Consider the following 26,528-nt stretch of genomic DNA (forward strand, 5'->3'; position numbering starts at 1 on the left):
GATAATGCTCTCAATAATATGCTTTAATTTCTGTTTAGCCCTGAAGCGGTCAGGCAGTTGGGCTAGATGACCTTTGTAGGTCCCTTTGTATTGAACTACTCTATCCTATTTTATGATATTCTTATCTTGACAGCATGTTGTTTTTAGAAATATCACTAAATAGAAACTTCTTTTATAAATATAACATTATTATTATTATTATTATTATTATTATTATTATTATTATTTCAATTTGACTGACTGGTTAATGAAAAGCTAAGGGTGATGGCAATAGAGCTTTTTTACTCAGTGCCTTGGGGAATCTTTAACAAATCTGTGGCAAAAGGAAAGGAGGTATATCTGAGTGGGTGTGGTGACGGTGTTTTCACTTCCTACAAAGTATTTCATAAATTCCTCCAATCATCAAGTTACAGTCAGCACAATGTGCTTGAAGAAAATTATGTGGCTTCAATATTTTATAGTGTAATTTTCATATTATAGTGAAAGAAAAAAAAAAACATCTTGAAGAGGAAACAATATTTAATTCCACTGGTGTCTTATTTTGTCAATGATTGAAAGGAACATGTTTTCAAGAGCCTCGCTATTTCATGATTCTCCTCAACTTCAGAAAACTTTGAAAGCATGGCATGATTACAGTGATGGAGGATAAAATACCTTACATACCTTAAAACAAAACACAAGTACTTAAATTTGTATCTGGAGTATGCTCTCACTCCAGAAGAGTTGCATCTGACTGCCACCAAATGTGGCTATATTAGTGTTCTGTTTTTTGTTTTTTTTTTTTTTTCCCTTTCCACTTTTTGCGTGTAGCATTGACAAAAAAATAACCTCTCAGAGTCTTTTATGAAATAGTAAGGGTTTGTTTGACAAAACCCAGATCAAAATTGATCTTTGCAATATATGCATGTAAGCATATACATGTATACCTCACAAAAGCCAAATCTATATCTAGATGTTGCAGATCTCTCACCAAATTAAACAGACACAGAAAGAGGCCCAACTGTTCTGTTCATATCATCATATGCCTTATATTTTTAAAATGGAATCCACCTTCAATGAAAAGCAAGAGACTATTGTATTTGGAGATCAAATAAAGCCTAGAAATTTCTTCATGGAACAAAAATAAGTTATTAAGCCCCAAAGACAGCAAACAGATCAAAGCATTTCACACAGATATAAAAGCTGATCTGTGCGTGTGCTGCTGTATGAACTCTGCCAAAACAGTAAGTACCATAGCAGCATCCTTAATACTGAAACACAAGTAGTCAAATGGCTACTTATCTAATGGTGCAGCTACATACTTTCTAGGGATGCTTAAGAACTACATATTTGAAAATACTGTTGTAATTAATATAATACTAATAATATATAATATAAATGCTAATATAATATAAATAATAATAATATTAAAAATAATATATAATGTAAAATTACAAATATATAATATAAAATACTGTTGTAATTAAACTTTTTATTGAATGCTGATGAATATAGAGAAAACAGAGTAACTTCTCTGTAAATAGAAGACTCTGAGAAGGACTAAATTTATTGAGAACATACATGTTAAAAACATGTCTTTGTGTGACACTTCAAAAAACCCAGACAGAAAAGTAGAGTTAATTTGATATACACATTCTCTGTGCATTTTTTCAAGAGTTGACAGTAAGACTGACAGATGGCTCACCCAAAATCCTAACTAAAAGTGTGGCAGAGGCTTTAATTGGCTGTGATCATCAGCTGTCATAGACAAGAGTACAGTTAGTCAGCTGCAAAAGAAATTTGACAATCTGTAGAGTTAGTCTATCAGGAACTATTCTAGTACTCTCTGCCTGCTCAGATTTTGCACCTTAGCAGCAGCTGCACTTACCTAAGCATGCAAGTCACTTCTCTGACCTCTCTTAACAGAGTCAAAAGGAGTAATTACATAATTATATAAGAACTTAAAATATAAGGTCTATATCTTAAAGTTTATCTGAACTGCCAAGTCTATTAAATATTGAGGAAATCTAAGAGTGTCTAAACAAGATGTTTGTTCTCTGTTAATTCCAAAGAATACAAACTTTGTGTTCTGTGATGGAGAAGCCTTCTTATGAAGCTTTGTACTTCCATCACATTGTTTCTGAAGACTATCTCACCAGATTCTCAGCAGAAATTGCTGAGTTTATTTGAAATGGCTAACATTTATATATATGTATATATATATATATATATATACATATACATATACATATATATTTATATATGCATTCAGCTGGACAGCTGACATACATCTTCCTTGACAGAGAAACTGCTGTGCTCTCATTTTTTTACACAGTTGCCCCTTGCAACAGCAGCATCTAGCCAGTGTTTTCTTTTCCTCTTTTCAATGTATATCATCACCATACTATATAAAATCCATCATACAGCATCTGGCAAAACAGATAAGATAGCAGGCACCTTACCACATAATTAAATGCAGTTAAAGCCTACTAATTTAAAAACAAACAAACAAACAAAACAAACAAACAAAAACAACAACACAGAAACAGGTGCAGTTTGTTTGTTCCACAGAAGACAGCATGGTGCATACAAATATCACCTAAACACTACACAGCAAACAGGTGCAAACATTGTGGTGACTGAGACAGAATCTTTGCAAAAGTAGCTGTCCTAAGAGCATGTCAAAATGCCTGTCCAAACTCCTGTATATGTCTTATATGCAGCCCGAATCCACACATAAATGGGCATTCTCACAGGAGTTGTCATTCAGTCTGCTCAAGGCTAATTATCTTTAATTAAATCTATTCCCTTGTGTTTGGCTGTTTCAACACAATAAATGGCAGTCTTATATATTGCTATGCACAATTTATGTCCCTTATCATGGCAGACTGACAAGCATTTCTGGGACATTTGTAGGGTTATTACTAGAGATTCAATCATACCATATGACTGAATATGCATACATACTCAGCAGTTTGTCAGGCTGCACCAGTACTGCTGCACCTAGTTCTGGTCTTCACAATTCAAAAAACATGTTGACGGGCTGGAGAGGATCCAAAAGAGGGCCATTAAGATGATCAAATGGTTCAAGAACTTGCCGTGTAAGGAATGACTGAAGGAGTTAGGTCTTTTTGCCCTGAAGAAGTCCCCAGCAGAATACGAATATGTATTCCAGTATGTATTCTAGAGCAGCTACAAAGAGGATGGAGGCTCACTCTTCACAAGAAGCCATATGGAGAAGACAAGAACCAATGAGTGCAAGTTGCACGGGGACAAGTTTTGTCTCGATATAAGAAATACTTCTTTAAGCTGACAGTAATCAATCAATTATGGGAAGAACCTCCCCAGGGATGTGGTAGAATACCTGTCACTGGAGGATTATATATACGTACAAACATAGCAGAGACTCATGTCTGTTTAGGTTTTCTGAACACCATAATGACACAATGGTACAACACAGAAATACAAACATATTGACTTGCAAACCAATGAATTGCAAACCAATGACTGATGCAGACATGAAGTATTTTTTATTGAATATCTAAAACAAATGAGTGACTAAGCACAGCCGGTATGTTTCCTAATAGAGCAGCTGCTATAATTTTTCCTTTTAACATAATTTTCAAATGTTCTGCCACTGCACATCTGTTCACTGTACAGTTTTCAACACTGTCATTTTTTTAAAATATCATTCTTTCAAAATAAACCTCTAACCATAAAGAGGAATCTATGTAATATCAACAAATTTCTCAGTAAGTAGTACTACAATATTAATTTTTACTGCTCAAGTATAATTTCACTTCAGTCAGTAGTTCATTGTACTGGAATACTTGCTTTGTACTAAAATATAAAAAAATGAGAAAGACTCATTAATCTCATATTCAGCTTACTATATAGTATATATCTGAAACAGATGTTAAATACAATAAATCCATACAGAAACGAGAGAAGAAATCAATGGAAAGTAACATTCATTTTATAATCCAGATACTTGATAAACCATACTAATGAAATCCCATTGTGGAAGATGAGGAAATGACAAATAGTATACTGAATATGCAGTATAGGAATTTAATTGACTGATCCAGCTAAGCATCCTTTTTTGAAAAAAATAAATAAATTCTTAAAATATGCTATGTGTTAATAGGTCATCTGATCTGCAATACAATTCATAAGAGTGAACAAGTTTTCATAAGAAATGATGACCACAGAAATCTATTATACTTCTTATGAAAACTGAATCCCATTTGGGGAAGTAGAAGGAGAAGAAAATAACCAAAAAGCTACGAATTGTCAAACTAAAAATAACAATTTAGCCAATAGTCCCAAGGATCTACAGCTATATAAGGTTCTTCACATCTCTATCAATCCTAGTTTTTATCATTTTAGCATTTTATCCACCCCAGAAGAAAAGCAATTCAGTTCCCAAAGCCAATGGTTTCATGCTGTTTCTCTGTCAAGAAGTTGACATATTTTACTCACATTTATATTGCAATATAGTTACATACTTGATTTGATAGACTACAGATGCAACATGTACCCTATCACAACTAGTGATTTTGCTGACTTCTGACTTGGGCCAAGTTTTGAGTGAACAAAGACTCAGTGAGTGAGCCAATACCCACTACCTGCTAAAATAAGCAAGTTGTCTTTTGCTATTTTTATTATGTTTTTGTAAAACCTGTGTCTATTATGAAACAAAGATACTGGACAACATTGCATCTATTTACAAAATCCTACGTGAACTAAGAACCACTCTTCACCATTCCCCCTGATAGACACCTTCCATATATTAACCTTTGCTTAATGTTGTCAATCAACACCAAAAAAAAATCCTTCTAATTAGGTAGATTTTTCTAATTATCCAAATTATAATAAAAACCAGAAATCTTCTTTTAGTACTTAGCAGATAAGTCAGGCTAGTGCTCCCTAACCAATTCCGAAAGTAACAAACACATAATAATAAAGCCTTTTGTCAGCAGCAACATAAATAAGATGGAAGTAAGAAATGACCATATGAAATTTCTCAGGTGAATTCTATGTATAATAGTATATACACATATCTTAGAAATAGAAAAGAGGTAGTTGTGCTACAATATTTTATTCAGTATATGAATTAATGAAAAATGTATATGGGGAGATTATTAAGAGTTTTGTATTTGAGATGGAATGAAAAATACATAGAATTTATAAATTTCTGCCTGGAGAGAAATAAAAATGTCTAGTATCTACATTTTCTTCCTTAAAATCTAAATAGATTATCTCAATTCCAATAACAGTACATTTCCTTTACAGTATTACAATTAATAATTGGTCTTCACTAGCCTTTACCAGGAGGCTGGGTTGCTGAAGGAGCATAAGGGAGGAAGTTCCACTGAACTACTGCATACTCTTTGTGTGGGCTTTGAAGAACTGTTGACTCCCAATCCTGCTTATGGACATTTATAATCTACATCATCAAAGCAAAAAGAACAATGGACATCTGGATACTGCAACTTTTTTCTAGGTGTGGGATGAAAATTCGTTCACTTCTCTACTTTTCACCCTCTTTTACATTAAAGCTATAGTAAAAACTCAGATGGAGGTGATCAGCGTTAACAAAATTTGTAACAATAATGCTCTCACTCTCCCCACACATTCTGATGTTCACCTAAACAAGCAGAGACAGCGAGAAAAGACATGGAGATTTTTGCTGTTGCTGCTATTTAGAATTAGCGCCTTATAGGTACCGGACTTTTCCTAAGGCATTTAGTTTTCTATACCATTTTCAGTGCTTAACTTACTTTGACTGATATTATAATACTTTGTAAAAGCAATGCCTGAAAAATGTCTTTTAAAACTGAATACACTCTACAGACATGCCTTTTGTAAACATAAAAACATGTTTTTTCATGAGAAGGCTGAATGAGTAAAAGGGTAATGCTTATCAGAAAGCTCAGTTAACTACCTGATCACATGGATGTTCAAGAGACTCAGGAAAAAACACCCTGATATTTTTGCACAGAACCCTTAAAAACAACATCTGTTTTTTTTTGTTTTTTTTTTGTTTTTTTTTTTTTTTCTGTTGATTTTTTTTTTGTTCTTTGTTTCTTTGTTTTGCTTTGATTTTTGCTTCTGAAAGTAAAAAACTTAATCACAGTTAGAACAATGAACACAAGTTTTTCACAAAACCAGTGATGCTATGTTTTACAGACCTGATATAATATTTAGGTCACCTTCAAAAATTACCATCCAAGATGTGTTGCCACTAAGATCTGATTTATTAGAAAAATCAAAATCAAATTTTTGACATTAGCCTTTTAGAGGCAGAGTACTAGATCTCTAATGTTTTCACACTATACCATTCTATCACTTGCCTCAAATAAAGCACTTACCTCTGCATATTTTGTCACTGAACTGGCGTCAACTGCATAGACTTTTCTAGCTCCAGCCTGCACTGCAAAGAATGAAAGGGTTCCTAATCCAGAGCCAACATCTAGGACCACCTTGAAAACAAAAGGCACACCGAAAGAAATGAAGTATTTAAAATTCACTTTTTGACACTTCTTTAAGTAACATTTTTGTTTGAATTTGACATGAAAAAATGACGTGAAAATTATGAATTTGACATGAAAAAGTAAAAAAAAATAGTTTATAAAGAATCTGAATACCCTTGATCTGCAACAGCAAATTAAATTCTAGCAGCAACAGCATATTTTTAAGAGACCATAGACTATTTTCAAGTGTAACTACATGCATATATTTGGACGAAATAGGTTTTTCTATTAAACTTTCCTTGGGAAGACAACTTGAATACTGAGCCTAAGTCAAATACAGGGAGGGAGGGATGACATGACAGCAATTATTATTGAATAAAGAACTATGTATTTTCAAATGAAAAATCACTCCATGATGTGGAAGTATTTTGAATAAAACTGAATTATATATCTTTGTTCTTATTATAAATAAGAAGAATTATATATATCAATTATATACTTGTTCTGCTTACTGGATTTTTTCCCATTTTGCTTATTCAATTACTTTGATTTTTACATCTATTTCACATCTCTGGAATGATAATGGAAAAAGGAAATGGGCCATCAGACTAAAAAAAGGATTCCAAATGTAGTTACAAGATGTCCACTGGAGGGTAATGAACCTATATGCAGGTCAAATTAGATCCACTGTTGGATGGCCTTTGGGCACACGCTGAGGTGCTACGTGTTGTGACCTGTCCAAATTCATACACTTGTACTACTTTTCTCAGGAAGCCAGCTACAGAAGAGCTGATGGAAGATGAAGATGTCTGTGGCATCCCTGGGGAGTGGGAGGATTTGCAAGAATCTTCTGTCTAATGCACTTCTAGAAATGAGGAAGAAGAAGGTAGAGTATCCCCTCACTTTACATATTTAAGAGGATGACTGTTAAGATTAAATGAACTATATACTCATGACTAGATAGATCATTTAAATCTCAGCAAGATGTTTCAACTATCACACACTTGTGCTGTATGTTAGATTACATTTATTTTTTGTTTATTTTCAATTTAGTCATTACTGGACAGATAGCTACAGCATTCAACAAAAGCCCTCACTTCTAAGAAAGTTAGAAAGAAGTAAGCTGTTGATTTCTTTATTTGCTCTCCAGGTAACTTACAGATCTCCCTTGTATTTCTCCAATACTCATCCAAACTTTTTTTTTTTTTTTTTTAACTACTCAAAACAGAGGTTTCAAACCTAGGCACCAGAGAAAGAATTTCCACTGTTGATTCTTCATACTGAAATTTCAGACATCCCTGTGTCATGCTACACATGCATGAGTTTAATGTAGAGGAAGTTGCTTGAAAAATGCACATAACAAGGTCATAGTGACCAGCTATATATTTATGATTTTCTTTTTTTTTTTTTTTTGGTCTACTTCTATTAATTTAGATATCTTATTGTCTTATAAATATACTGTATGCCTTCTCTGGATGAATGTATATTGTCCTGTGAGTATTTTATGTATTGTGCGTGTTTCTTTACTGGATAACTTTCTCAGAAAAGCTTTCACAAACGACTCATCCTAGTCATGCAAACTTCATAAAGATATAAAGGTAGTATCAAATTTCAAAAGTCCTGGTCTCAAAAGTCCTGACTTTTCAACCTCTGTTAGTTTTCAGTAATGATTTCCAGGTCTTTCTTGTAGTTCTTGAGAATTCTTAATTCTAAACGAATGAAAGAGTTAATTAAGACTGATCATACCATCTTGGCAAAACTAATAACCTTTGAAAAGTTCCATAAGTTCACTAAATCTTTCTTCATTGTATACTGAAAATTTTCTGTAATTACTTTGTGAGTATGTAAAAATTGTGTGGAGGTTTGAAAACTTTTCAAGCTACATATAATATTTTTCACCATGTGTCCTGACTCTTTCATCCCTCTACTTCTTTCATCCTGTAATTCAGAGTTTGGTTTATCTGCTCAAGATGGAGCAAAAATGCATAAACTCTGTATATGTAATGTTTTGAGAATAAAGGAAAAAAAAAAAAAAAAGAAAAATATGAAGATGTCATGTTGGTTGCTACAGAAATGCCTTAAAGTTTTCAAAAATTCAAATGTCTGGAGACTGCATCTGAAAAAAAAAGATTCCTCTTTGGATAACCAAAAATATATAGAGGTGCTGTACTGCATTTTCCTTCTTCTTTTGCAACTGCAAATCGTACAGCAATTAAAATCACCTTTTTAATTATTTATTTATTTGCATTCTATATAGAATTATATACAGAAAACATCACATGGGGTCAAAGTAGAACGGAAATTGTTTTAATTCATGCAGATTAAAGTTGAGTTTACTTTACTAAACTTTACTACTTGACTTTACTTACTTTACTAAACTTTACTACTTTATTTACTAAAGCAAGATTTTTGTCAGAACAAAGCCAAGTTGCTGTTCTTCAAATAATAAAATAAATCTTTGATGGAGATTAGGTGAATGATACGTGGATCCTGTTAACATTAATGACAACAGAAATTCTTGCTGAAAACCTGTTTCATGTTAAGCATCAGAAAAAAATTTTGTTATATCTGTCCTGACAGGAGTATTCTGTTGGGTTAAGATCCCCCCTTTTTTAACTGTAATTACTGATATTTTTTACTGATATTTTGATGTGTATACATTAAAAATATGGATCATTTAGAGTATAGAATATATAGAAAGATGAAAGAGGTGAAAAGTATTGAACAATATTTTTTTGTCTACCTGAAGGCCTTTAATAAAAAATGATTATGTTCTTTGTTTTGTTCGAAATCCTTCAAACTTTTTTATGATGTATGACTTAGCCTTCACTTTATTATTTTAGCAACTTGAATTGTCCTAAATAAATTCAGTCTTTTGTAATTACAAAGCATCTTATTTAAAATGCATGGATTACTTAATTATTTATTTGGATGATCTTTTTCTTCTTTGTTCTTTTCTGATTTTTGAAGATTAACTCCTGGGCCAAGCTCTCCTTCTACTTTGTCTCCAGGCAGAACACAGTCCTATATGTTCAGCCTTTAAGATTCTGAAAAGCTTGTCATCATCCTCCTGTGGATTCACTTCATGAAGACCTGTTTTTCGTTTGTTTGCTTGTTTGCTTGTTTCTCCTTGAGAAAGAGTACATAACACGCCTGTAATTCTTAGTTGCTGGAGAAATTCCAGCAACTTCCCTTATCTTTTAATTCCTAATTATAGTAGGGTCTTTCCTTTCAATTAATTAGAAAGGCATTTTTACATCTGTAAGTGTCCTCTGGCTTAGGATTTAACATCTGTGTCTTCCACAGTCCACTTCATGCTTTCAGTGAGAATTTTTAATATTTTCTAGAATGTTTTCTTTTAGAGACTGAACTGGTTGCTCACAGAGTGTGGAATCTCTATTCTCAGATCCATTCAAAATGTGACTAGACAGATCTCAAGCACTACGTTTGTATTAAAGACCTCCAGGGGTCCTTTCCAAAGCAAAGCACTACAATCCAATGATGCTATACCACACCTTACTCCCCAACTGGCATTGCTGCAATCATTGCCATGTCCTACAGAAAGCCTTGCTTGCTTCACATAGGAAGAGCATTCTATCACCATACAGAAGAGAAGGCTCTGGGGTGACTTCACTGCAAACTTTCAGTACTTGAAGGGGACTTATAAAAAAGATGGAGAGATAAAGAGTGACTCTTCGCTCAAACAGCATGAAGGGTAATGGCTTTAAACTAAAAGAGGGAAGATTTAGATTAAAGGTTAGGAGGAAATACTTCACTCAGAGGGTGGTGGCATTGGAACAGTTTGCCCAGAGAAGCTGTGGATGCCCCATCCCTTGTATTCAAGACCAGGTTGGATGAACGTTGAGCAATCTGATCTAGTGGGCGATGTCCCTGCCCATGGCAGGGGGGTTGGAACTAGATGATCTTTGAGGTCCCTTCCAACCCAAGCCATTCTAAGATTCTAATTCTATGATTCTAAGATCAGAGCTGTAAGAGCAATCAAGATGAAATACTGTGAAATTCCGTATGTTGTACTAACATACACATTTCTGAAAAGTAAAATTTTAAGATAGGTAAGAATTTTAAGATAGGTGGCTGGGGCATGATAGTGTCATTCACATTTAGAGTAAAGGTGGTAGATTGTATGTATTTCGGTATTTACTTTGAAATCTGAATGCAGCTAATTCAGTATTACCAGAAATCGTAGTCAGGAATAGAGGATACCTTACCCTCCTGAACACAGTTCAGTACTGCTCCTCTTTCGCCTGCACAGATGAATAACATGCCAAATGTGAATTTAATGGGAACTACTCACATGTGGTAATAGGCTTGCATACTTAAGTACTTGCATAATTGAAGCCCTGAAAAGGACTTTTGCAAAAAAGGGGTGAGGAGTTGAAGAAGGAAGACTGTAAGAAGGCAAGCATATAAAACTAAAAGCAAAAATGTCATACATCTACAATTACATTTATCATTCAAAATTACTATATATCAGCAAGATTATATGAAGAAAATATTCCTTTTTAACAAACAACAAACAAAGAAACAAATGAAAATACACACACACACACAAAAACCAAACTATGTGCCTTTCCATAATCTGAATGGTTAATTTCTGTGATCCTTCCTCCAGGATCACTAAAGATATTTTGATTCAAGTTGCTTTGCTTTTAAGTAAACTATTTATAAAAAGATTATGAAGAAAAAAAATAATGCATGTAAAAAGGCTCTGAAATTTAGACTTGTTTTAGAAGAAATACAGATGTGTCAGCTTGCACTCAGTTTGAAACAGCTTTACATGCTGCTACTGTATTTAGTTGAAAGCCTTTTTTTCATTTTAACTAAGTAAAACACCTTAATTTACCTCTTTTGGCAATACAACTATTCAAAATCCAAGTTTTACTTTTAAAAATAGTGAAAGTTCTAAGAAGTTTCCTTCAAAGGGTAACATGAAAAGTATATGTCAGTAAGGACTACAATATTAATGTGCAGTATCCAACCTTAGATTCATTATATTCTGAATGAGCTCTCCTTATTCCTTTAAGATACAATATACATAGTCAACACAAGTTCTGTCCCAGTTGGTTCCATAGTGCCTTACCTCTGAGACACAGTATGTTTAAATTTATCACCAAGAACCCTCTCAATGGGTCAAGCACAACTCATATTACCTGTTGCATTTTCTCATAAAGATAATTCTTTAGAAAAAATAAATAAAGTCTGGAGTAAGAAAAATATACCTTATCAACAGATAACTTTTGACTACAAGCAAAAATGTCAATGTAATAAACCATCTGAGAATCTAGGGAAGAAGGCAAAGAGAAAAAGAATAAATAAAAAAAAAAAAATATACCGAGGGAATGCAGAGTAGGTAGGAAACAGTAAGTCAAATAGCAATTGAATGAAATTTCTTTCAGTAATGAAGGTATGAAAATAATTATGTACTTTTTGCCTTTTTTAATCTCCTCACTGCCATCATTAAACATTTGTCTGCCCTGTGTTTCCTGGATGTAAGATAAATGTAGCTGCAGTATTTCCAAATTGGCCTGCTCCAGTCTCAGCACAACTGGATTCTCAGGTTCTCATGGGAACGTTTTTTTTGCCACAATGTAGATAGTTCAAGTTTTTTTTTCAGCTACATTTACTCTGAAAATTGCCATTTCTCAACAGAATCAGGAAAAAGAAAGATCATTTTCTACGTGGGTGGCCAACAACACCCAGTGTGTAATAGTTTTACTAATAGGTATGTTGAAGAGAAGCCAAGGCACCTCCAACAGTTGGGAAAACAAATAAACCAAGAAAAAGTAAGGAAGCTATACTGCTGTATAGCAGCAACATTTCCTGGAGAGGCAAAGACTACAAAAGGCCTGAATTCCTTACTGCAGGCACAAAAATGAAATTAAGATATGTTACCGACATACAAAAATCATCCTTTTGGGTTATAATATGTGAGTATCCTAACCGGCAAGAAGTGAATTGCAAATAAAATCTTTTCTCTGTTGTTTCTTTCATCATATACTAAGTTCCATGTTCCAGTACAAAATTTAATCCATTAATGATACAATAGCTCTGCTTACCGAGCTGCTATCATCCAATACCACATGCTTTGGAGTTTGATTCTGATGCCTACAGAAAACTGGCACAGCCCTGTGTACAACACTAGTTTGCTAACTTTATTGAATTAAATAGGAGAGAAGAATTATCTCAGGCCAGAAAGAAATTACAGAGACTGAAATCTCTTTCTAAGAAGGTAAATATTTAAGTATAGTTTCTAAAGAAGCACATTTTGCCTAAGTCACATGACAAAGAGAAATCATTTGACTTGAATTTATTACTAAAAATAATTAATATCTAAAACATAACAATCTTAAAATAATCAAAATAGATTTCATACTTACAATTCTCCTCATTTTGGCTCTAAATATGCTACACTTTTAGAGGGAAATGTTTTGTTCAATACTTGCTTATATGTTATTAAAGACTCATTTTGGTGATGTAGAAGACCATTTGTGCTGGTATGAGTTGAAGTAAGAGGCTCCTTTTAGAAGATGAGAGAAGGAAAGGGAAAGGGAGAAAACACAAGAAATGACAACAGGGTAAAAATATATATACAGAAATTTAACTTCATTCTCTCCATCTTTATTTGCAGTATTCTGTCTGGACATCAGAAGAACAGCTCACATGATCTCAGTGGACATTCTGAGCCCTTGAACACAATCTTGCTGGGTGGCTAAGCTGCTCTTTACAAACTGCCTATTAGTTTACAGAATGTTCAATGTGGTCTAACATTTTTTGCTATTTTTCATTATTTTTATTAATAATTTTATTAAGAGAAGTGAGCAGTGTCATACAAGGATCTGCAGATGACACAAACTTCAGTCAATGAAAGAACAGATATGTACTGAAGGTAACTGACAGGTCAATACAAGGTAAACTCAACTCAGTGCTGAATAATATTACTTTTGGAAAATCTAAACTATTCTCATACCATCCAAGTTCAAACTGAATCGCATCAAGGCCAGGAAACAGAAAAAAAAAAAAAAAGAGTGAGCCTAAGCACCATTATGAATTCTTTGGTGAAGATCAATGCCCAATGAATAAATGTAGTCCCAGGAAAAAAAGTAAATAAATACAAGATTTATAAAAAGTACAGTAAAGAATAACTAGAAAGTCAGAATTCTGCAGTATAAATTAATTGTGTGGCATTGTCTTCACTACCATGTATAAGTCCTGCCAATCATTCTCAAAACAGATGCCACAGAATTTATGGTGACTGAAAGATAGTAAGAATAATAATGTGTCATGCACTACTTCCTCATAAAGAAAAAAGCTGAGAGGACTGAGAATGTTGATCTCAGAAGCAAGATTACATAATAAGAAATGACAAAATCTCACCAAAAATCGAGGAATGATTAGCAATTTCAATCAAACGGTGTCTCACAACATAAGAGCAAAATGACAAAATTAGAAATCACACTGCAACGTTTAAGACTTAACAGAGCTTACCTTGTCTTTAAAATCTATGTGGTTCTGCACTATAGCTCTATGGTAAGTGGTCGTCCTCACAAAATCCTGCATCATAATCTGTTGTTGAGACAGACTGCCATAAAACTAAAAGGAATGGAGGAGGTGAAGAAAATGAGAGAGAGAGAGAAAAGATAAATCCCATTTCTATCAGTCTTTCTGGTACTTAAATTACAAAGATCTTGACCAGTCTGAATAAACCTAAGCAATCTTTCTAACTGGCCTGGTGACTGAAGTCATGAAAATAATAGCAATTTAGATTTCACAAACTGGCACTGAAAAATTTCATTACCTGAAAATACTGAGCAGCAGATGCTTCATCTGTTCTCTGACTGAACACAGAGGTAGCTTTCTTTTGCTTCCAGCCTATCTTCAGTACATTTGAAAATATGTTGTATTCTGGAAAAGAAAAATAGAAAAGGCACAAATGTAGAAAAACATACAAGGATAGTAAATTAAGATGAACATCCAATGACAAGATAGGAACAGATTCACTCATACTTGAGAGTAATGTTTCATTTGGCTTATGGTGTTCTTAAAGACACAGAAAATAGTTTTTAATTTCATTAAACAGAGAAGAATTTTTGCGAAGACCAGCCTCTACATTTTTAAGACGTACCTGGATGAATGCAACAATATTGTCAAGGATTCTTCATTCATGTTAGCTAACTACTGTAAATAATTGCAATGGTGAACTCTTATCAGAGGAGTAGCTGAACATGAGACTCCACCTACTATTTCAGTTAAACTATACTAATCCAGTCTCCAGAGAGAGAGAACCACCTAGGGTTATTATGAAATACATATATTTGAGTTGGGAGATTTAAAACCTATAATAAAACACTCAAAATTTAATTGGCATAAAAAGCCAGGCTGAGCATCAATTATCTTCCTTTAGAAGCAGTCTAACAAAAAAAAAAAAAAAAAAGTTCAGATTTATAACATTTAGGCTTCTGTGGACAAAATCAATTCTGTTATTATCAAAGTAACAGGAAAATTCTAGTTGACCTAAAAACAAAACAAAACAAAAAAACTTGAAAAATAGTAAACAGAAGGGCTCCTGTCCCAGTCTTAAAAAAATATCTGACCAACCTCTGACGCAAAGTAATTCCTTACATCCAAAAGACAAGGACATGCCAGTAAGTAAGCAGAGACAGTATCTACAAATATTGAAAAACTGGCAGGTGAGGGCAAGGAGGAGAGGGGGGGAACAGTGGCAGGTAGGGGGAGATCTTATAAATAGAGAATAAAAGCAGAGATGGAAACTTCTGCTTATACAAGGAAAAGAGAAGATAGAGAAATCAAGCCATTTCCATTTGTAATTTGCTAAATACAACAGGAGACTCCTGTATAGCTCACAGATTTTCAATGAAAAATAACAAGTGCCTGGAGCATATAAGTATGTGCACTGGGAAGCACCTGTTAAGTGCTCTCGTTCTTTGGAGATAATTTGATAACAATTTGATAATTCTAATAAAAGTCATTTGAAGTAAAGGGTTTGAAGTAAACATTAGAAATGACTCATTAGTAAACTTCTCAAAATAGTAACCAAGAAGAAGGATTTCCCTCATCATTTCAGGAAATTACGAAATCTGCAAAACAAAAATTTTGTTGCGCTGATCCTTCTCCAGTGCAGGAAGCTGGTATATCCAAAAGCAAAGAGAGGCTAAAGATAGCAAGTCACTTCCCATTTATCTTTGGAAATCATGACAAGTACAATGTAAGGATATCTGGGAATGAAATCAAAGACCCATGTCTACAGGAATTGACATAAGTATAGTTAATGCAAAGCTACCTTTACTGAGTCAAAAAATATTTTTGAATAGGGCAAGACCAACTGTAGAAAATTTTAAACACTTGGTAAAATTGTATAAAAAAGACAGCAAAGACCACAGTAAAAGTTTCACAGCCTATCATTATTTTTATCCAAGCCTTCCATTCTTTGCACAGCTAGGAATCACTAAGGCTTGAAAACTGGATAAAAAAGCTCCACTTCTGAGGTAGTCATATGTTGTTTCGAAAAAATGACAAATAGCCATAGTTCCTCAGAGAAGTTTGAATGAATTGAAGACATAGCCCCTTGAAGTTCTTGGGCAACTCCAAGCTAGACTAATATAACAAAGTTCACTCCTAGGCCTCTGGAGAGTAAGGTCATTTTTCCCAGTTGAGATTATTAGCATTCTAATAGCTGTAACGATATGACTTGTCAAAAATCTGGAGCAATAATATCATAGAATCATAGAATGGTTTGGGTTGGAATGGATCTTAAAGACCATTTAATTCCAACACCACTGCCCTGGACAGGGACACCTCCCAACAGAACAGGTTGCTCAAAGCCGCATCCAACCTGGCCTTGAACACTTCCAAGGATAGGGCATCCACAGCTTCTCTGGGCACAGTTCTTAGAAGCATTACAGCATTAGTTTGCTACAAACAAGTAAGTTTAACCCAACCACAGCAGAAAACAGTAGGGCAGCGATATTCTAAAAGAAAATTCATACACCTATTCTGTAATTTGTTGTAGACACAAGCACCTCACCTACTGATTAAATCTGCTAGAGTGCTCAACTGTAATCACTATGTGCATTATCCTAGACCATTACTAGGTGAGATAAAGTAATCCTAACTCATTTCATAACTTCTGTCATGTCGACTCAAGTGGGAAAAAGATGTCACACATCTGAATTTCAGGTGATATGAGGACTCAAAATTACTCAAGTTGGTCCAAAAGTAATTGTAAACTCCAGTGAAAATGTACAGATGCTTTCAACATGCCCTTTTCACTCACATATACAAGGATGATGGCCAGAATGTAACAGTAAGTGATTGGATCATGACAAAAGATGAAGAAAAACACAAATTGCAGCATCAGTTTTCTACTGCAAGAATCAAGAAACAGCTTAAAATAAATCAGTCATTCTGTTATTTCTCTGCTTTAGAGAGACACCACCAGAAAAGCAACTAACAGCAGAAATATTCTTAAGCTTATCCTTTTTTTTTTCCTTCTTCTACTTGACAATAAGAGATAATGCTACAGTTTCAACAACGTGCTCGTCTCCTTTCAAGTTGCACGTCAGCACTATTTTCATACCTCTGCAGAGACTTTTTGGCAACGCAGAAGAACATCTTTGGTGTCCTCCTGAAGAACTGATTTCAGAACCAGGGCAGGGTGAGAAAAATTGGAAGATGGTACCCAGAGAGGTTATGCAGTGAACTTTTTTATCCACGGAAGTTTTCAAGACATAACTGTATAAAGCCGTGAGCAACCTTGGGTGGAACCTGCTTTGCAAAGCAGATTTGACCAGATAACCGAATGAGCTCTCTTCCAATTGAATTATTTTATGATTCTATAAAAAAAAAAAAAAGAAATATGACTTGCTTGTGGTATAGTACTCCTCTATATACAAGTAAGAAGTTTGTACTTGGCGCTCTCCAAGGTGCTGGCAAATGACAATTAATATTCACTGAGTTGAGGAGATATTAACATAATAGACATCAAAATAGAAAGAAATACCAAGAGACTGGCAAATTTCCTCCACAATCTTTCATAACGAACCTCAGATGCCCTCAAAGTTTTTATAGTAGAAGTGGTCTTTTGTGGTCTTTATAGTAAGACCACAAAAAGCTCTGACAAGCTATAACAGAAAATAAAAAAGTGTAATTTAATTAATCTATTTCTAGAAAAATAGACACTAAAAATCCTCTCTGTTAGATGGCAGTAAAGATTCAGGAATAAAAGAAGGAACAGCATTAGATCTAATACAGCTCAATCTTTTCACAAACTTTTAATCCCAACGCCACATTCTACACACTTATCCATGACTAACACTGTCACAGAATCACAGAATTTCTAGGTTGGAAGAGACCTCAAGATCATCAAGTCCAACCTCTAACCTAACACTAACAGTCCCCACTAAACCATATCCCTAAGCTCTACATCTAAACGTCTTTTAAAGACTTCCAGGGATGGTGACTCCACCACTTCCCTGGGCAGCCTGTTCCAATGTCTAACAACCCTTTCAGTAAAGAAGTTCTTCTTAACATCCAGCCTAAAACTCCCCTGGCGCAGCTTAAACCCATTCCCCCTCGTCCTGTCACCAGGCACGTGGGAGAACAGACCAACCCCCACCTCTCTACAGCCTCCTTTAAGGTATCTGTAGAGAGCAATAAGGTCGCCCCTGAGCCTCCTCTTCTCCAGGCTGAACAAGCCCAGCTCCCTCAGCTGCTCCTCGTAGGACTTGTTCTCCAGGCCCCTCACCAGCTTCGTCGCCCTTCTCTGGACCCGCTCAAGCACCTCCATGTCCTTCTTATAGCGAGGGGCCCAAAACTGAACACAGTACTCGAGGTGCGGCCTCACCAGAGCCGAGTACAGGGGGACGATCACCTCCCTAGCCCTACTGGTCACACTGTTTCTGATACAAGCCAGGATGCCGTTGGCCTTCTTGGCCACCTCAGCACACTGCTGGCTCATATTGAGCCGACTATCAACCATCACTCCCAGGTCCTTCTCTGCCAGGCAGCTCTCCAACCATTCATCTCTCAGCCTGTACCTCTGCTTGGGGTTATTGCGCCTCAGGTGCAGGACCCGGCACTTGGCCTTGTTGAACTTCATGCAGTTGACCCCAGCCCATCGGTGCAGCCTATCCAGATCCTCCTGCAGAGCCTTCCTACCCTCAAGCAGATCGACACATGCATCTAGCTTGGTGTCATCTGCAAAATTACTGAGGGTGCACTCAATGCCCTCGTCCAGATCAGCAATGAAGATATTAAAGAGGACTGGACCCAGCACCGAGCCCTGGGGAACGCCACTAGTGACTGGCCTCCAACTGGACTTGGCTCCATTTACCACAACTCTTTGGGCCCGGCTATCCAGCCAGTTTCTAACCCAACGAAGCGTGCGCCAGTCCAAGTCAAGAGCAGCCAGTTTCTTGAGGAGAATGCTGTGGGAGACAGTGTCAAAAGCCTTGCTGAAGTCAAGGTAGACCACATTTACAGCCTTTCCCTCATCCACCCAGCGCGTCACTTGGTCATAGAAGGAGATCAGGTTCGTCAAGCAGGACCTGCCTTTCATAAACCCATGCTGACTGGGTGTGATCGCCTGCTTGCCCTGCAAGTGCTGCGTGATGACTCTCAAGAGGATCTGCTCCATGAGCTTCCCTGGCACTGAGGTCAAACTGACAGGCCTGTAGTTTCCCGGGTCTGCCCTCCAGCCCTTCTTGTAGATGTGCGTCACGTTTGCTAGCTGCCAGTCAACTGGGACCTCCCCCGATAGCCAGGACTGCTGATAAATGATGGATAGTGGTTTGGCCAGCTCCTTGGCCAGTTCTCTCAGTACCCTTGGGTGGATCCCATCCGGCCCCATCGACTTGTGCACATCCAAGTGCCGTAGCAGGTCACCAAACAGTTCTTCGCGGATAGTGACGGCCACATCCTGCTCCCCATCCCCTTCCACCAGGTCAGGGTACTGGGTATCCAGAGAACAACCGGTATTATAGAAGGTATTTTGAGCAAGTTTGCTGATGACACCAAACTTGGAGGAGTTGTGGACTCGAATGAGAGTGGAAAGGCCTTGCAGAGGGATCTGGACAGGTTGGAAAGCTGGGCGATCACCAACCGCATGAAGTTCAATAAGAGCAAGTGCCGGGTCCTGCACCTGGGACGGGGAAACCCTGGCTGCACGTACAGACTGGGCGATGAGACGCTGGAGAGCAGCCTAGAAGAGAGGGATCTGGGGGTCGTGGTAGAAAGCAAGTTGAATATGAGCCAGCAGTGTGCCCTGGCAGCCAGGAGGGCCAACCGTGTCCTGGGGTGCATCAAGCACGGCATCGCTAGTAGCTCAAGGGAGGTGATTGTCCCGCTCTACTCTGCGCTGGTGCGGCCTCACCTCGAGTACTGTGTGCAGTTCTGGGCACCACAGTATAAAAAGGACATGAAACTGTTGGAGAGTGTCCAGAGGAGGGCTACAAAGATGGTGAAAGGCCTGGAGGGGAAGACGTACGAGGAACGGCTGAGGGCACTGGGCCTGTTCAGCCTGGAGAAGAGGAGGCTGAGGGGAGACCTCATCGCAGTCTACAACTTCCTCGTAAGGGGGTGTCGAGAGGCAGGAGACCTTTTCTCCATTAACACCAGTGACAGGACCCGCAGGAACGGGGTTAAGCTGAGGCAGGGGAAATTTAGGCTTGACATCAGGAGGGGGTTCTTCACAGAGAGGGTGGTTGCACACTGGAACAGGCTCCCCAGGGAAGTGGTCACTGCACCGAGCCTGTCTGAATTTAAGAAGAGATTGGACTGTGCACTTAGTCACATGGTCTGAACTTTTGGGTAGACCTGTGCGGTGTCAAGAGTTGGACTTGATGATCCTTAAGGGTCCCTTCCAACTCAGGATATTCTATGATTCTATGATTCTATGATTCTATTGCCACAAAAGGCTGAGGCAAAGAAGGCATTAAGCACCTCCGCCTTTTCCTCATCTCTTGTAACTAAGTTTCCCCCGCATCCAGTAAAGGATGGAGATTCTCCTTAGTCCTCCTTTTTGTGTTGATGTATTTATAAAAATGTTTTTTGTTATCTTTAACAGCAGTAGCCAGATTGAGCTCCAGATGAGATTTGGCCTTCCTAATATTGTCCCTGCACAGCCTCGCAACATCCTTATAGTCCTCCCTAGTGGCCTGCCCACTTTTCCAAAGATTATAAACCCTCTTTTTTCTCCTAAGATCAAGCCACAATTCTCTGTTCAGCCAGGATGGTCTTCTTCCCTTCCATCTCGCCTTTGGGCACGAGGGGACAGACCGTTCCTGCACCATTAAGATTTCCCTCTTGAAGAGCGCCCAGCCTTCCTGGACCCCTCTGCCCTTCAGAACCGCCTCCCAAGGGACACCACCAACTAGTGGAGAGAAAAAACATCTGAGGTTAAACAAAGAACTTAACTTCAACTACAGTTAAAATAGTTCTGTAAAAGAACTTCACTTAACTACTGTTGTTGCATGAGAAGTGAAAAATACACTTGTGAAAAACAAAACAAAAACAAAAAACAACCAGAAAAACAAACTTTATCACTTATCCATGAAAACGTAGTGAGTCCACCTTCGAGAAATACTCATATCTTTCTCTGATCCCATGCTGATTGAATAAATATACCATGAAAAGTCCACTCCTGGCATGAATTTGCTACTCTTCATCTCTTCAGTGATATTCTTTTTCTTCTAAACACTTACAAATAAAGCATTCATCAAAAACCTTTTAGTTACTTCTACTTACTACATAGCAATCACTAAATAAATACCAGGTTTAGGGAAGGAATTCTTGTTGCAGATGCGAATTTAGGATTTTGTTTTGCTTTTGAATGCAAACAGTTAAAGGATTCAAAAGGAAATCACTTAGGGCATCCAAAATTGCCCAGGAATTTTTTGTAAGAATTACTCCCAGTTTCAAGTATTTTCTGAGAAATGTTTCAAATATTTTCTGAGAATTCAGACATATATTCATTTACGTGACTCTCAGGGAAAACTGCCAAATAGTACATTTTTGCATATTAAGAAATACACATAATTATGCATATTAAATACAGAAAAAAAAGGAGTAGGCTATTGTGCACACTCCACACATGACACAAAGTACATAAACAATTCTGTCTCTCTTTAGCGCAGACAACCAACATTATGTTTCTCCCTTTTGTAGACTGTCCCAAAAGAAAGCAAAGCATTTCTCTTGAGTCTGTGTTTTATATCCAGCAAGTCTATTTCTTATATCCAACAACTATTTACAATAGCCTATCTTTTCTCCATTTGCTTCTGCATGCAAATACACTAAGCTGTTAACTTGTGTTTTCTATAAAGGAAATTCTTTATTTGCTTGGACATCATTCTGCTTGTGATATAAAATATAGCTTTATGTGCATATTGATTAAGGTCCTTAAAATGAAATTTTACTTTGATCTTCCAAAGAATCTGGAAACTTAAGCTGTCATACAGAGAAATACATGAAAAACTGTCCCTAGCTCTTATGAAAAATGGATTTTCTTCTTTCTTAATGGTAGAAGGGAATAAGAAAAGAATCTACACCAAAACCAGACAGCCTGGACTACTGGTGGGTCACTTATTTTAAAACCAGGGGTTAAGCATACAAGACCAAAAATGAGCAAAGTATTTTTCAAGAACAGACAAAGGCTATTTGCTGTTAATCCTCAGTCCTATGTTCTTCATCAAGTTTCTAGCACTCTACAAATCTTTTCCTTTGAGGCTGTAGGGAATTGAATTTCTCATCTCAGGGAACAATCAGCTAACCTCTTCAGATCTTTTATCATCTTTACAAAATCAATCTTGGCTATAATGCTTCTTTATTGGAGGGTATTGCCTAGTAATCTGAGTGTACTGCTTAGAATGTCACCACTTTTTATTTAGTTCTGACTTTTTGCTTGTTTATCTATATTTAAAAAAATAAAATTTTTAAACAGGAATCTGTTTACTCATGAAATTTGTGGGGTTATCAGGGGTTATACCTGGAAACAAAAGGTCTTCTGCAAAATCCAAATTCATGTGCTTTTGTCTGGGGGTATGGGCACAGGTACTTCTTGATGCCATGCTAAGGCTTCTTTCTAACCTCCCAACTATTTCATTAGCTTTATTGTCTGGTAAAACTGTAAACTGGGAAGAACATAGGAACTCTTCTTGGCTGTCTTCAAAGAAATATCTTACAATTTTCACTGACTGAAAAACAAATCTCTATGCTCTCATTGCCCCAATCACTTAAATCAACCAGTAGGTTGAAAAAAACCTCAAAACTTTACAAGACTTACAGACATGTTGCAATAGTGTCATATTAATGGCTCAAGATTTTCAATTAGAGAGGTACGAAGAAATATTTATTGTCTTTTCATTTATACTTTTCTGTATATTCCCCTCTCACCTTAATGAATGCATTATTAGATTTCAGAACAAAACTCTCACTTACCCAGCCACTTAAAAGGCAAGAAGAACTTCCACTTTTTGTAGACCGAAATGCTTTTGCAAGAATCTTGTTTAGAAAAAATAAAAGGTTTCCCTTGCAATTTACTTCATAAAAGAACATTAAAAATATAACTCTTAAACATTTTATTTGAAAGCCAAGCTTGTTAGGATTTTGGTATGTTTTCATTTCCCTATTTTTTTTTTTTTTAATTTAAGTCTTATAACAGGTATGCCTCTGAAAACTTTCACCTTGACAGAAAGCTATATTTTGGTGAAAAATGGGGGAATTCATGTGTAAAGTTTGACTAGATATGCATCTCAGCTAACTTGTATTTGCTGCTAGATATTGAACTTGAACTAATCAATTGTACAGTCTGATAACTTGTTGGAACTATTCTGCAGATATTACTACAGTGATAACCTAAAAACTGCACTGGGTAGACACTGAATTAAGGCCAGCTAAAACTGATTCTCATGACCAAAGAGAACAGGAATATCCTCCCAAAGAGTTCTGCTCCTTCTCAAAAAGGAAAGAAGCAGCTCTAGAACTCTAGCAGTTTCCACAGGGATATTCATACCCTGTTCCTGGTAATTTGTCACTTGAATGGTTGCACACTGCATAAACAGAACTTCATAATTATTTCTCTTTACAAAGCACTTATCCTTACAGCAGAAGACACATATAAAACCACGAGATATTAAAGTAGTGCATCTCACTCATCTGCTCAAAATAGATGGGATTCTATTACTAGTCCAAAGGGTGAAGAGCGTGGAGTAGTAGCAAAACAAAACAAGTCAAAACATAACAAAACAAAACGATCTAACATTAAACTTGGATGGCAGATAAGGGAGAAATGGAGGGAAAATAAACACAGAACAAAACAAAAAATCCATGCAAAGAATAAGAGAAAAGAAGCCCAGAGGTGAATAAAAAACAACAAAACAAAACAACAAAATAAACACAACAGAAACAAAACAAACACAAAAACACAAAACACATAGAGCATCAATCCAAAACAACGATACTTTCAATAAACCAATAAATAAAATGTATTTACCAACAAACATTTAATTTTCTGATCTAGGGAGTTTTGCTAAAAGCCTTAGAGAACTGCTATTCCCACAACATTTTGCATTATGTGTTACAGGCTACTACTAAAATGCAGTACTTATATTATGCAGTCAATTTGGCCTACAATCGATGACAGGTATATAGTAATAACTTTGAATGGGTTTGAAAAAAAAAAAAAAGAAAACACAACATACAATCATAGAATTGTTTGGCTTAGAAGGGGCCTCAAAGATCATCTAGTTCCAACTCCCCTGCCATGGACAGAGACATCTCCCTCTAGACCAGGCTGCTCAAAGCCCCATCCAGCCTGGCTTTGAGCACTTCCAGGGATGGGGTATTCTCAACTTCTCTGGGCAACCTGTTCCAATGCCTCACCACCCTCACTCTGAAGAATTTCTTCCTTATATCTAATATAAACTAACCCGATTTTAGTTTAAAACCACCACCTTGTCCTGTCACTATAATTCCTGATAGTCTGTTCCTAGTCTTTCTTGTAGGACCCCTCTAAGTATTGGAATGTCAGTGTAAGGCATCCCTGCAGCCTTCTCTTCTCTAGGTTAATAACCCAAACTTTCTCAGCCTTTCTTTACACTACAGGTGCTCCTCTGATCATCTTTGTGGCCTTCCTCTGATCCCCCTCGAACAGGTCTATGTCTTATGCTGCAGGTTCCAGAGCTGAACACCATACTCCAGGGTAGGTCTCCCGAGAGAACAACAGAGGGGAAAATCACCTCCATTATCCTGCCAGCCATTCTTCTTTTGATGTAGCCCAAGATATGATTGGTTTTCTGGGCTACAAGAACAAATCGCTGGGTCATGTCAAATTTTTCATCCACCAGTACCCTCAAGTCCTTCTCTGGAGAGCTGCTCTCTATCCACTTATTGCTCAGCCTGTTTCATGTTTGGAATTGTCCCAGCCCAGGTGTATGACCTTGCACTTGGCCTTATTGAACTGCATGCTGCTCACATATGACCACCTCTCAAGCCTGTCCAGGTCCTTGTGGATGGCATCCCTTCTGTCAAGCATGTTGAACACACCACACAGCTTGGTGATGTCGACAAACTCACTGAGGGTGCACTCGATCCCACTGTCCATGTCACTGACAAAGATGTTAAACAGCACCCGTCCCTGTATTGACCCCAAAGGAATACCATTTATCACTAGTCTACCTGAACATCAAGCCATTCACCACAATTCTTTGACTGCACCATCCAGCCAATTGCTTATCTACCTAGTGGTTCATCTGTTAAATCCACATCTCTCCAGTTTGGAGACAAGGATGTCATGTGTCAAATGCTTTGCACAAGTCCAGGTAGATGACATCAGTTGCTCTTCTCCTATCCATCAATGCCATAACCACATCATAGAAGGCCACCAAACTTGTCAGGCGTGACTTGCCCTTAGTGAAGCCATGTTGGCTGTAACCAATCAACACACCTTAGCAGTTTCCAGGAAGATCTGCTCCATGATCTTGTTGGGCAAAGCAGTTAGAACGACAGCTCTGTAGTTCCCTGGGTCTTCGTTTTTTTCCCTTTTTAAAAATTGGGGTTATGTTTCCCCTTTTCCAGTCAGATGGAACTTCACCAGACTGCTACAACTTCTCAACCATGATGGATAGTGGCTTAGCAAATTCATCTGGCAGTTCCCTCAGAATCCTTGGATGCAACTCATCAGGTCCAATGGACTTGTGCATATTCAGGTTCCTTAGATGGTCTCAGACCTGATCCTCTCCTACAGTGAGCAGTTCATCATTCCTCCAGCCCCTGCCTTTGCTTTCTGTGACTTGGGCTGTATGGCTAGAACATTTCCTGGTGAAGATGGAGGCATAAAAGTCATTGGGTACCTCAGCCTTCTCCATATTCTGGGTAACCAGGCCTCCTTTTTCCTTTCAGAGAGGGCCTACATTTTTCCTAGTCTTCTTTTTATCACTGACATACATACAGAAGACCTTCTTGATACCACTGATGTCCCTGTCCAGATACAATTCTCTCTGGGCTTTAGCTTTCCTAGTTTGATCCCTCACTACATGGACAATTCCACTGTATTCCTTCCAGGCTACCTGTCCTTGCTTCCACCCTCTGTAGGTTTTGGTTTTGTATCTGAGCTTGGTCAGGAGATCATTGTTCCTCCATGGAGGCCTCCTGGCATTTTTGCCTGACTTCCTCTCTGCTGCTATGCATTGCTCTTGAGCTTGGAAGAGGTGATCCTTGAACATTAGTCAGTTCTCTTGGGCTCCTTTTCCCCCCAGGGCTTATCCCATGATACTGGGAGGATCTACCAAGTAGATACTTGAAGGGACCAAATTCTGCTCTCCCAAAGTCCGCAGTTGTGAACTTGAATTGTGCCCTTCTTGCTGTACCAAGGATCTTGAATTCCACCATTTCATGGTTACTGTACCCAAGGATGCCTTTGGGTTTTTTATTCCCCAGAAGCTCCTCCTTGTTGGTATGAAAAAGGCCCAGCATAGCACTTCTCCTCATCGACTCCTCTGTCACTTGAAGAAGAAAGTTATCATCAACGCATTCTAGGAA

At 37.2% G+C, this 26,528-nt stretch overlaps 1 protein-coding gene across 4 annotated transcripts in view; it reads right to left on the reverse strand.

Annotated features, from left to right (window-relative positions):
- Positions 1 to 26,528, reverse strand: part of LOC137848220 (histone-arginine methyltransferase CARM1-like) — a 70,000-nt gene that overhangs the window by 23,678 nt on the left and 19,794 nt on the right. For 2 of the 4 annotated variants that reach the window (XM_068667211.1, XM_068667213.1), the window contains exons 3-5: positions 14,272 to 14,378; positions 13,962 to 14,066; positions 6,354 to 6,464 (exon numbers count right to left, since the gene is read on the reverse strand). In XM_068667211.1, coding sequence (XP_068523312.1) covers positions 6,354 to 6,464; positions 13,962 to 14,066; positions 14,272 to 14,378 — 323 coding nt within the window. The remainder of the gene's footprint in view (positions 1 to 6,353; positions 6,465 to 13,961; positions 14,067 to 14,271; positions 14,379 to 26,528) is intronic. The other 2 variants (XM_068667214.1, XM_068667215.1) reach the window with 2 other exon arrangements.

The sequence above is a fragment of the Anas acuta genome, chromosome Z (assembly GCF_963932015.1).
Source record: "Anas acuta chromosome Z, bAnaAcu1.1, whole genome shotgun sequence".
Taxonomy (NCBI): domain Eukaryota; kingdom Metazoa; phylum Chordata; class Aves; order Anseriformes; family Anatidae; genus Anas; species Anas acuta.